Source organism: Leucoraja erinacea, chromosome 7, assembly GCF_028641065.1.
Source record: "Leucoraja erinacea ecotype New England chromosome 7, Leri_hhj_1, whole genome shotgun sequence".
NCBI lineage: Eukaryota > Metazoa > Chordata > Chondrichthyes > Rajiformes > Rajidae > Leucoraja > Leucoraja erinaceus.
This window is the reverse complement of record NC_073383.1, coordinates 30,970,990-30,984,319: the sequence shown is the minus strand read 5'-3', so window position 1 is coordinate 30,984,319 and position 13,330 is coordinate 30,970,990. Positions and strand designations below refer to the sequence as shown.

Below are 13,330 nucleotides of genomic sequence, written 5' to 3'. Positions count from 1 at the left end.
ACTCTTATAATAACACAAATAAACAAGTGTTATTTTGGGAGCAACGATTTCCAATCCTGAGGATATATTGCTGCCTTTTACTTAATTATATAGATCTCAAACTACACTGAAACTCATCTCATCCTGGTAAACGTCACAATCTATTTTCACCTATGTAATTCAGTGCAGTAAATAGAAAAAATCTCTCTCTATTGCCCACAAATTATACTGTTAACCATAAAAGACTCCTTTGTTCACAGTTTCATTTTGACATTTAGAGCGAGTCAGAGGATAAGATGTGTCTATGTTCGTGACCATCTTTTTGTGTCTCTTCGTGACCATTCAGAAGCCTGATAATAGAGGGGAAAAGCTGCTCCTGAGTCTGGTGGTGCACGCTTCAAGCTTCTGTACCTTGTGCTGAACGGATACAGGGAGAAGAAGGAATGGGACAAATCCATGATTATGTTGGCGGCTTTGACGAGCAAATTATCTCAGAATCAGTGCAACATGAATTGAGTAAATTGATTTCTGGGATAAGGGGATATTCCAATGATCAAAGGGAGGGAGACCTATTGGAATTTAGAAGGATAAACTGGAATCCAGCACTGGAGGGCATAGTTACAAGGTGAGAGGGGAACATTTTAAGGGAGATGTGCAGGCGTTTTTATTTTTAAATACACAGTGGCGGGGGCCTGGAACGCATTGCCAGGGGTGGTGATGGAGGCAGATATGATAGTGGTGTGCAAGAGGTCTTTTAGGTAGACACAAAGAAATGCGAATAGAATAGAGGAATATGGATCACGGGCAGGAATGATGAGATCAGTTTAACTTGGCATCAGATTCAGGCCAAAGGGCCAGTTCCTGTTTCTGTTCCTGTTTCCGTTCCTGTCCTGTGCTGTGTTCTAAGTTCTATGACTAACGTGTGTGATTGCTAAATTTTAGAACGGCCGCTAAATAACCCCGTGGGAGTTAGTTCACCACAAACTCTCAGGAAGGAACTCCTCAGCATGTTTAGTGAGAGAACAGTGATCATTACATCGCAGCATTGCATGACCCTGACTAGTAATTACAAATAAACAGATATCTGAATCACCAGTGGGTACAGGTCTCACGTCACCATCTCCGCTGACAAACCTCTGGCAATGATCTGCATTCTCTTAAACACAAAACTGGGAATCAAAACTACCATGGAAGTGACATCTCATGTAGACAGGGTGGTCAAAAGGGCTTTAGACACAGTGGCCTTCATCAGTCAGAGTATTGAGTACAGAAGTTGGCAGGTCATGTTGCAGTCATATCAGACATTGGTGAGCACACATTTTGAGTATTGTGTCCAATTTTGGAAACCATGCTATAGGGGAGATGGTGTCAAGCTGGACAGGGTGCAGAGAATATTTACAAGGATGTTGCCAGAATTAGGACCTGACTTATATGGAGAGGTTGAACAGGCAAGGACTTTATTCCTTGTAGCACAGGAGGATGAGGGGGTGATCTTATAGAGGTGTATAAAATCATGAGAGGAATGTATCGGGTAAACGCACAGCATCTCTTGCTCAGAGTAGGAGAAATTGAGAACCAGAGGACACGGTTTTAAGGTGGTGGGTGGGGGGGGTGGGGGGGAAAAGATTTAATAGGGACTTGAGGGGTAGCTTTTTTATTTATTTTATTATTTACACAAAGTGTGGAGGGTGTATGGAGCTAACTGCCAGGGGAGGTTGTTGAGCCAGGTACTATCATAATGTTTAAGAACGCTGGGAAACACAGTTGCGCAGTGGTAGAATTGCTGCCTTACAGCGCTTGCAGCGCCGGAGACCCGAGTTCGACCCCGACTCGGGGGGGCTGTCTGTACGGAGTTTGTACGCTCTCCCCATGACCGTATGGGTTTTCTCCGAGATCCGAGATCATGGAGTTCAGCTGAGTTAGTTTATTATTATCACAGTGTCAGAGATACAGTGAAAGGACGATACGCAATTACAATCGTTGAACACTGTGTACAAATAAAGGGAATAACGTTTAGCGCAAGATAAAGTCCAGTAATGTTCGATTAAAGATAGTCCAAGGGTCTCCAATTGGGTAGATGGGAGGTCAGGACTGCTCTCTAGTTGGTGATAGGATGGTTCAGTTGCCTGATAACAACAGGGAAGAAACTGTTCCTGAATCTGGAGGTGTGCGTGTTCACATTTCTGTAGATCTTGCCTGATGGGAGTGGGGAGAGGAGGGAGTGACTGCGTTGAGATCATCCTTAAACAGCTTAGGCAACTTATTGGATGGCGATTTGCCATAGACATCAAAAGCAAGGAAAAATATAGTTGTACTCCAAACCAACTGGCAACAGGGGCTTAGCTTGCATTATGGTTTTATTCCTTGCCTGACACCATTTTAGTTTGGGACCCTTCTTCAGACAGATTGTAGTTGGAGGGATAATGCTGGAAAAGAGAACCAAGGATGGGACAAAGCCTGGCAATAATAGGTGGATATACAAGGAACTGCAGACGCTGGTTTACAAGGTAAGACACAAATTGCGGACAAACTCAGCAGGTCAGGCAACATCGCTGGAGAACATGGATAGGTGACATTTCTGGTCTAAAGAAGGGCCCCAACTAAAAATGTCAAGTAAGCGATAGGTGGAGACAGGCTCACAAGTTATAGGAGTGGGATGAGGCCATTCCGTCCTTTAGTCTACTCTGCCATTCAATCATGGCTGATCTCTGCCTCCTAATCCCATTTTCATGCCTTCTCCCCATAACCCTTGATAACCATTCTAATCAAGAATTTGTCTATCGCTGCCTTAGGAATATCCACTGACTTGGCCTCCACAGCCCTCTGCGGCAATGAATTCCACAGATTAACGACCCTGGTGAGGTAGTTTTAGGAAAATCTTTAATCAGACCATGCTTGCAGCCGTGAGCTCAGTAGAATGGAACCTGAAAGAAAATAAATACATTTCCAGAAACTATGAAAGTCAATTTACATCATTTTTATTTGTCAGGAAACAACATTTTAGCTGCAGGAAAAAATGTGTCCCAAGTTAGATTGGACAAAAGCAATATTTTCCGCACGTAAAAAATCCTCTGTGGAGAGAGAAGAGTCAAACAACAGTCAACTTCATTTTTATTTATAACTAGAGCAAGTGGGACCCGTTGAGCCAATGAATGGACTCGACTTTTGGGTCGGCATCCCCTGGAGGCAATAAATCCTTCCCACATTGGGGGAGGGGGGGTGGGGATGGGGGCAGTCGGCGCTTCCCAGGCCAAAGAATGGACTCGACTTTTGGGGCGGCGTCGGCACTCCCTTGATCCAATCAATCCTTCCCTCGTGGAGGTGGGGCAAAAATCTCACTCTCCTTACTCCCCTTGAAGCTACTGATTCCATTATCTCTGTCACCTCTCCCGCCCTCTCCTTTTCCTTACCCTCTGTCACTCACTCCCTCACCTCTCTCCTTTCTCACAATAACATTTCTTCTCCTCCCATCCCCCACTCCGTCAACTCTCATAGCTTGTGTATTGGCAGCAGAGATCACATTGTGATGTCATTGTCGGTTTTCGGAATCTTCACGGCAGCTTGTGTAAATGAGCCCATTGTGATTGGACAACTGTGAGATGCCATTGTGACATCATCACTGGAAGCTGCTAGAAAAGACTTCCACTCACAGGCAGTTATTATTTTCAAAGTTGGCTTTTTTTAAACTTCAAATATCAATAACTTGTGAAATATAACATCAAATGTGAAGAACCTTGATACTAATGACCACGGGGAAAAAGCTGAGTAAGATTCTGCAAAAATGTTTGTGCTATTGTGTACTGTTTTGGCGTAGTTCCTTGATCTCACATACAGACAGACAAACAAACAAACAAATAACTTTAATAGTGTATATATAGATAAGGTGAAGGAAATGAAAGAGACTCAAGTGAAGCATTCGATTCCCCAGCACAGATCTGGGAGAGATATTGTAATACACTCACTATTTCTTTCTGAAAACGTCAATCAGTCTACTGGCGTAGTGGTAAAGATGCTGCCAGAGACCATGGCTCGATCCCGACTACGGGTGCTGTCTGTACAGAGCTTGTATGTTATCCCTGCAACCACGTGTGTTTTCTCCGGGTGCTCCGGTTTCCTTCCACACTCCAAAGATGTATAGGTTTGTAGGTTCATTGGCTTGTGTGAATTGTAAATTGTCCCTGGTGTGTAGGATAGTGCTAGTGTATGGGGTGATCGCTGGTTGGCGTGGACTCGGTGGGCCAAAAGGTCTGTTTCCTCGCTGTATATCAAAAGTGTAAATAAGTCCTAATTAAAGTGGCAGCAGTTCCTCTGTACGGTTTAATGAGAAACCCAGAGACACACGGAACTGCAGATGTTGGAAACATGAGCAAAACACAAATTGCTTGAGGAACTCAGTGGGACAGGCAGCATCTGTGGAAGAAAATGGACAGATAACGTTTTGCGTCAGGGCCCTTCTTCAGGACCTGACACGAAATATTGCCTGTCCATTCCCTCCACAGATGCTGCCTGACCTACTGAGTTCCTCCAGCACTCGAGATTAGTTAATCAGAAGCTAGTTGAACCTACGGAATTCCTTTTTATTAAAAATATCCAAGGACATTGAATTAGTTGAAAAATTACCTTAACCCAAAGCCAATGTAGTTAACAATACCTGACAAAATTCACTGAAGATAGACACACACAAAAAAAAAACTGGATTAACTCAGCGGGACAGGCACCATCTCTGGAGGAAGGAATGAGTGACATTTTGGGCCGAGACCCTTCTTCAGACTGGTTAGGGATAAGAGAAACAAGAGACATAGATGATGATGTTGCGAGATAAAGAACAATGAATGAATGATATGCAAAAAAGTAGTTGGAGAGCAGGAGGAATCACAGAGGGGGAGCAGCGAGAGGGTGTTGCAGAACTCTCGTCGGAGAGTGAAGAATTTCTTCTAGTAAGCATACCCTGAGGAGATTTCGCAGTGTAGCAGGCGAAATGCATAGGAAAGATCTGCAGATGCTGGTTTAAACAGTAGACACAAAAAGCTGGAGTAACTCAGCTTTGTGTCTATCTTCGGTTTAAACTAACAAAAAGGGTCCCGACCCAAAATGGCACCAATTCATGTTCTCCAGAGATGCTGCCTGACCCGCTGAGTTATTCCAGCACTTTGTGTCTGAATTGTGATTAGCTTTTAAACTTTGAGTATGGTGTTGCATTTTAAAAAAAGAGCCGACATTTTCTTAACTGCATCTTAATTTTGTCACTTTGGTAGTACATATTTTAGCCGAAGGGCTTGTTTGCAAACTGCTTCTCTAAACTAAACTCATTGTTACAGTCATTCAGAATTCAATGCAAAACCATTAATAAGTTGTGAATTTCTACACAACATTGAGATACAATTAACTAGAAATATTGAATGAGCATTTTTTATACATAACCATGAAACTGAGTGAAATATGGCCTAATTAATGTTCGACAGGCCCACCACTGATTTTCCGGCAAACTTGGTTCCAGAGCCTTTCTAGATTATCCAATTTGCCAGACCAGAGGTTTTGGTCTCCGAGAGGAGTCCAACGGTACTGGAACGGTCCACCTATGGGAGCAGATCTGTGGGCTCCGACTGGGCCGGAGTTCCAGAGCCCCGGCAGCAGGGGACAAATTCGACCCGCCAATCGGCTACGGAAGTCCTGATGACGTAGAAATCGGCCGCCTCACCCAAAATAGGCGCCACATTTTCGGGGGGGACTTCCAGGACTTCAAGTGCGCTCGCAATTTAGTCCGGATTAAAGGAGGTGCCCGACAACCAGTTTTTGAAAAATCGGTGATGAACCTGTATTTATAATTACAGTACGGAGGGTCAACTTTTACAATGTATAACATGTCATGTTTAAGATGTCCACATGAAAAGTTCTCATTATCAAGCTAAAACAAGGTCAGGTATTACCATGTAGAAACCAAGAACTGCAGATGTTGGCTTACCAAGGAAAGACACAAAATGCTGGAGTAACTCAGCAGTATCTCAGGACTTTAGACTTTAGACATACAGCACGGAAACAGGCCCTTTGGCCACCAAGTCCACGCTGACCGGCAATCCCCATACACTAACACTATGCTACACATTGGGAACAATTTCCAATTTTTACTGAGGCCAATTTACCAACAAACCTGTATGCAGTTTCGTGTTGGAACCTACTTCAGTCTGTTGAAAGATCCCGACCTGAAACGCCACCTATCCATGTTCTCAAGAGATGCTGCCTGGTTCACTGAGTTACTCCAGCACTTTGTGTCTTCTCAGGTGTTAGAATGAACAGCATGTGATGGGAGATTAGAGGGGGCATTATAATCACCCCTCTTATACCCAGTGATGTTGCATTACCTTCCAGGTCTTCTTTTTCAATATGTGTTTTCTGAATACCACACGACCCTCCTCTGTCCACCACTGCTTCTTCATCAGTTCTCTGCAAAAATAGAGCAAATACTTTGTTAATTATCCAGAGAACGATAATTTATCGATCAGGACCTTCTTCTGAAATAACAATATTTAAAACAATTAATAGCTCATAAGATCATGTGATAGGAGTAGAATTGTGCCATTCGGCCCATCAAGTTTACTCCGCCATTCAATCTTGGTTGATCTATCTCTCCCTCCTAACCCCACTCTCCTGCCTTCTCCCCATGACCTCTGACACCTGTACTAATCAAGAATCTATCTCTGCCTTAAATATATGCACTGACTTGGCCTCCACATCCTTGTGGCAAAGAATTCCAGATTCACCTCTGATTAAAGAAATTCCTCCTCATCTTCTTCCTAAAAGAACGTCTGAGGCTATGAACTCTAGTCCTAGACTCTCCCACTAGTGGAAACATCTTCTCCACATCCACTCTAAGCCTTTCACTATTCTCTACGTTTCAATGAAGGTCCCCCCCTCATTCTTCTAAACTCGAGCAAATATAGGCCCAGTGCTGTCAAACACACGTAAGGTACACTAATTAGTCCAAAGATTAACAGAATGCATGGATCCTTGGTTAATCTTACAAAATAGAGAGTGGCAGACACTGCCAAGTGCATCACAGCTAATTTAGTTTAGTTTACTATTGTCACATGTACAGCGGAACATGTTTGCTGCGTGAAATCCAGTCAGCGGAAAGACTATACCAAACCAAATGTGTAAGAAGGAACTGCAGATGCTTCTTACACAAGAAGATAGTCACAGTCAGCAGGACAGGCAGCATCTCTGGAGAGAAGGACTGGGTGACGTTTTGGGTCGAGACGCTTCTTCTGGGTCTTCTTCTGAAGGGTCTTGACCCGAAACATCATCCATTCCTTCTCTCCAGAGATGCTGTCTGTCCCGCTGAGTTGCTCCAGCTTTGTGTTTATCTTCTATACACAAAATAGCTCTGATGCATCCCGATAGAATGCTTGCTATGGTGCCCGAGTATAAATTGATGAGAGTCATTGAAGATGAGATCAATTGTCTTGGCCTTCTGAAGTAGAGACATTGGTGCACTTCCTGGGCTGGAGCATCAATACGTTTGGACCAAGACATATTGTTCGTGATAGTTTAGTTTACTGCACGTATACAGCAGAAAAACTATAAATGATTATAATCATGCCGTCCACGGTGTACAGATACAGGATAAAGGGAATAATGTATAGTGCAAGATAAAGTCCAATTAAAGATAGTCCAAGGATCTCCAATGTACTGACCTCCCACCATTGAAGGGATCTATGGAAGGTGCTGCCTCAAAAAGGCAGCCAATATCAAAGATCCACACGACACTGGCCACATACTCATCTTGCTCCTACCTTTGGGAAGAAGGCACAGGAGCCAGAAATCCAAGTTTCAAGAACAGCCTCTTCCCAGTAACCATCATGGTATTGAACACGGCACACATTAACCACAGATCTTCTATGGGGGCTGTGCTTTTGGTCGCACTACAGACTATTATGGCTACCAATCTATAAGGATGTTTACGTGGATGTTGCCAGGATTAAAGGGCCTGAGCTATAGGGAGAGGTCGAGCAGGCTAGGACTTTATTCCTTGGATCGCAGGAAGATGAAGGGTGATCATGTAGAGGTGTACAAAATCATGATAGAAATCACGATTATTTTTTAACATGAAAATGTAGTTAAAGTTTATGTTTATTATTGTCATGTGTACCAAGGTAGAGTGAAAAGCTTTGTTTTGCATGCGATCCAGCCAGATCAGATAAACCACATATAAATACAATCAAGTCAAACTCAAGTACAATAGGTAGAGCAAAGGGGAAAATACAGAGAGCAGATTGAGTTATAGTTAAGCAGCATGAAAAAGGCCATTCAGTCTAACTTGCCATGTTAACCAAGATGCCCCATCTATATCTGCCTGCGTTTGGCCCCATAAACCTTTCCTATTCATGTAACTGACCAAATACATTTTAAATGCTGTTATAATACCTGCCTCAACTAACTCCTCTGGCAGCTCTGTATAAAAAAAGTTCCCCCTCAAGTTCCTATTAAATCTCTCCCCTCTCGTCTTAAACCTATGTCCTACCCCAGTTGTTCTTAGCATTGTAGTGCATCAGTTCCAGAGACAAAGTCTAATGTCCTCTGACCTTGATACATTGCTGAGGGAAAAGTAATATTGTTCTTCCCTCGACACATTTCTCTAGTGCCTAAAAGTCTATTACCTTAAGGAGTTGGCCACTCATATGAAGAAATAGCTTTTCTCTCCATAGTGAAAACTTTAAAAACAAATCAGCTGATACTGGGAATCCAAAATAAAAACAAAGTGCAGAAACCACTCCAGCAGTAGTACTTCTTTCCCGCAGGTTGGAACTTGAGGACATAGCTTTAAGGTGCGAGGGGCAATGTTGAAAAGAAGATGTGCAGGGCATGTTTTAATACACAGAGGGTGGTGGGGGCCTGGAAGGCAGATATGATAGTGGTGTTTGAGCAGCTATTAGATAAGTGCATGGATAGTTTGTTGGCACATGTGTTGAGGTACAGAGAAATGCTTTTGTTGTATTCTATCTATCCAGAGTGGAAAGACTATGCACAATTACAATCGAGCCATCCACAGTGTACAGATAGAGGATAAAGGGAATAAGATTTAGTGCAAGATAAATGCGGTAAAGTCTGATCAAAGATAATCCAAGGGTCTCCAATGAGGTAGATAGTAGTTCAGCACCACACTCTAGTTGGTGATAGGATGGTTCAGTTGCCTGATAACTGCTGGGAAGAAACTGTCCCTGAATCTGGAGGTACAAAGCTACAAGGACCAGCAAAACGCTTTCTTCATGGTTCCGACTGATATTGAGGCAGGAATTTTGGTTTAAAAGCCAATCGTGCCAACCCATTCCTGACAAATTTAGGTGCCGATAATAACTTTCATAATCAAAGCCAAATATTTACCAGAATTGTTTTGTTTTTTTAATGCCATGACTTGTCGTGACATGTTTAAACTCTGAGAAATTCAGTTTCCAGCCCAACATGCTAATCTTTACACCATTGTAATCTGCCAAGTGAGGTGATAGAAATATGTTCCTGTATTTGAACAAACATTAAAGATAGACACAAAATGCTGGAGTAACTCAGCGGGACAGGCAGCATCACTGGAGAGAAGGAATGGCTGACATTTCGGGTCGAGACCATTCGTCAGACTGATGTCAGGAGAGTGTGCGGTACAGAGATAAAATGCAGTCGGAGATAGTAAGACAAGTCGGAGAACTGGGAAGGGAGAGGGATGGAGAGAGAGAGGGAAAGCAAGGGCTACTTGAAGTTAGAGAAGTCAATGTTCATACCGCTGGGGTGTAAGCTACCCAAGCGAAATATGAGGTGCTGTTCCTCCAATTTGCGCTGGGCCTCACTCTGACAATGAAGGAGGCCCAGGACAGAAAGGTCCGTGTGGGAATGGAAGGAGGAGTTAAAGTGTTGAGCAACTGGGAAATCAAGTAGGTTTAGGCGGACTGAGCGGAGTGCTGGAGTAACTCAGCAGGTCAGGCAGCACCGCTGGAGAAAAGGAATAGGTTACATTTCAGGTCGAAAATTCTTACAAACTTACAAAACTTAAAAAACTTACAAAATTCTTAAGGGGTTGGACAGGCTAGATGCAGGAAGATTATTCCCGATGTTGGGGTAGTCCAGAACTAGGGGTCACAATTTAAGGATAAGAGGGAAGTCTTTTAGGACCAAGATGAGAAAACCATTTTTTTACACAGAGAGTGGCGAATCTGTGGAATTCTCTGCCACAGAAGGTAGTTGAGGCCAGTTCATTGGCTATATTTAAGAGGGAGTTAGATGTGGCCCTTGTGGCTAAAGGGATAAGGGGGTATGGAGAGAAGGCAGGGATGGGATACCGAGTTGGATGATCAGCCATGATCATATCGAATGGCGGTGCAGGCTCGAAGGGCCGAATGGCCTACTCCTGCACTTATTTTCTATGTTTCTATGAAACCCTTCTTCAGACTGAAATACTAAGATGCTGCTTGACCCAGAAGGTTCCTGCTTGAATATCTGATGGAAAAATGATGAAAAGAGCATAGATGTCACTGGGCTTTGTAGCTGGACTGTTTCTATACTGATTTAAAAACCAAGATGATCAAAATTCAAATCCCATGTGACAAATCCTGAAATGGCCTTGAAAAACTTGTCCCATCCACATGCTTCCTTTTCTGTTATAGGAAGGAATTGCAGATGCTGGTTTAAACCGAAAATAGACACAAAATGCTGGAGTAACTCAGCAGGACAGGCAGCATCTCTGGATAGAAGGAATGGGTGACGATTTGGAATGAAACCCTTCGTCAATCTGAACAAGGGTCTCGATCCGAAACATCACCCATTCTTTCTCTCCAGAGATGCTGCCTGTTTCATTGTGTTACTCCAGCAATTTGCTTCTTTTTCTGGCTCATTTCTCTATCTTTGTCACAACAGGTAATTATTTTTAGCACTCCGCAGCATATCCACAAATAGGCTTTGTACCATAATAATATGGCTTTTCTAAAGTTGTCCAGGATCACTAAAAGAGGAATACAAAGTACAAAATAATAAATTGGTTTCTAGGTTCATTGGCTTTAGTTGTAAAATTATCCCCAGTGTGCAGGATAGTGCTAGTGTGCAGGGTGTTCGCTGGTAGGCTGTACGTTATCGTGCTGTATCTCTAAAGTAAATTACTTCCATAAGTTTACTAAAAATAAGCGTTCAGCGTGAAATAATGAGCAAAGCTTCAGAGAAAAAAAAATTCTTAAGGGCCAAATTTGACTGCTGTGCAGAGAGACACAGAAGAATTTAACCAAAATCAAGCCAGGCAACATCCCAATAACAAGTTACCAACTATCTATCAACATTATGTTCAGTTCCCTGGACGGCACAGTGGCGCAGCGGTAGATTTACTGCCTTACAGCACCAGGGACATGGGTTCCATTGTGACCTCGGATGCTGTCTGTACGGAGTTTGGACGTTCTTCCTGTGACTGCGTGGGTTTACTCCGGCTGCTCCGGTTCCCTCCCACACATACAAGTTTGTAGGTGACGGCTTCTGCAAATTGTAAATTGTTCCCAGTATGTTGGGTAGTACTAGTGTACAGGGTGAACGCTGGTCAGCATGGTCTAAGCGGGCCGAAGGGCCTGTTTCCACACAGTAGCTCAAAAGACTAAAATAAGCAACAATGTGGTTAAAGTCAGTCATGAAATTCACAAGAGTATTAGTCAAGATACCAAATCTCAATCTTCTTAGGAAGTAAAGGCAATGGATTGCTGCGCTTAGAACAGTACAGCACAGGTACAGCCCCTTCTGCCCACACTGTCTGTAACGAACATGATGCCAAAACCAACCCTTATCTGCCTGCATGTGATCCATATCCATGTGCCTATCCAAAAGCCCCTTAATTACAACAATTATATCTGCTTCCACCACCCCCGACAGCATGTTCCACGCATCCACCACCCTCTGTGTGTAAAATAAAACTTGCCCCACACATCTTTAAACTTTGTCCATCTAACCTTAAAGCTATGCCCTCTAGTTTCTGATATTTCCATCCTGAGAAAAAGGTTCTGACCTCTCATAATTGTATCCACTTCAAGTAGGTCTCTCCTCAACCTCCGGCATTCCACAGAAAACAATCCAAGTCTGCCTCAAGAAGGCAGCATCCATCATCTAGGATTCCCATCATCTGGGTCACACCTTCATCTCTCTGCTAGTCAGACAGGAGGTACAGAAGCATCAAGTGCCACACCACCAGGTTCAGGAACAGCTACTTTCCTACAACCCTCAAGTTCTTGAACAACCTGCACAACCCTAATCCTACCTCAACAAAAAACAATACAGATCTCTTGTAAAACTAAGAACTTGTTTTTAGGTATGTGTTTGCGCCACAGAAAGCATTTCATCAGGATGCATCACAGCATAGTTTGGGAATAGTTCTATCCAAGACCGCAAGGAATTGCAGAGAATTGTGGACGCAGCCCAAACTATCACACAAACCGACCTCCCTTCCATTTATTGCACCCACACTTCACGCTGCTTTGGCAAGGCCACCAGCATAATCAAGGACAAGTCTCACCCTGCACACTCCTTCTCCCCTCCCCATCAGGCAAGAGGTACAGAAGTGTGAAAACACATACCTCCAAATTCAGGGACAGTTTCTTCCCAGTTGTTATCATGAAACTGAAGTATCCTATCAACAACTAGAGAGCAATCCTGAGCTACCATCTACCCCACTGGAAATCCCCAGACGATCTTTACTCGGACTTTATCTTGCACTAAACGTTATCCCCCGTCCTCTATCTGTGCACTGCGGACAGCTTGATTGTAATCATGTACAGTCTTTCCGCCAATTGGATAGCACATAAGGAACATTTTTCACTGTACCTCAGTACGTTTGACAAGTAACTAAACTAAATACCAAATGCTAATGTCAAGAAAGTCAAGAAAGAAAGAAATGTCATATGTCCCAAAGGATGGTTCAGTTGCCTGATGACTGAATAATTAAATTCTTACTTGTGGCAGCACAACAGAATGCAACAATGTATACACATATATGCACACACACACACACATATGTACACACACATATGTGTACACACACACATATGTACACACATCCACACAAAAACACATACATATATACACACACACACACACATAAAACATGGAGGTTGTAGAGTTTAATAGCCCGATGGCTGTAATGAAGCTGTGCCTGCTCATGAACGTTGCAGCTTAACCTTGGGGTTTTTTCCTGCAGTCTTTGCTCTTTTAGAATTTTGTGCGATTTATGTCTATGTATAATTGATGTTTTGATGTGTTGTCTGAGTCTTTGTGCCTGCGATGCTGCTGCAAGATTTCCATTGCTTCTGGACTTCGTCGTACTTGTGCAGACGTCAAGAAACCT

General features: G+C 43.2%; 1 protein-coding gene across 1 annotated transcript in view; it reads right to left on the bottom strand.

Moving 5' to 3' along the window:
• Nucleotides 1–13,330, bottom strand: part of slc4a10a (solute carrier family 4 member 10a) — a 123,745-nt gene that overhangs the window by 92,847 nt on the left and 17,568 nt on the right. The window contains 1 exon segment of the mRNA XM_055638141.1: nucleotides 6,339–6,420. Coding sequence (XP_055494116.1) covers nucleotides 6,339–6,420 — 82 coding nt within the window.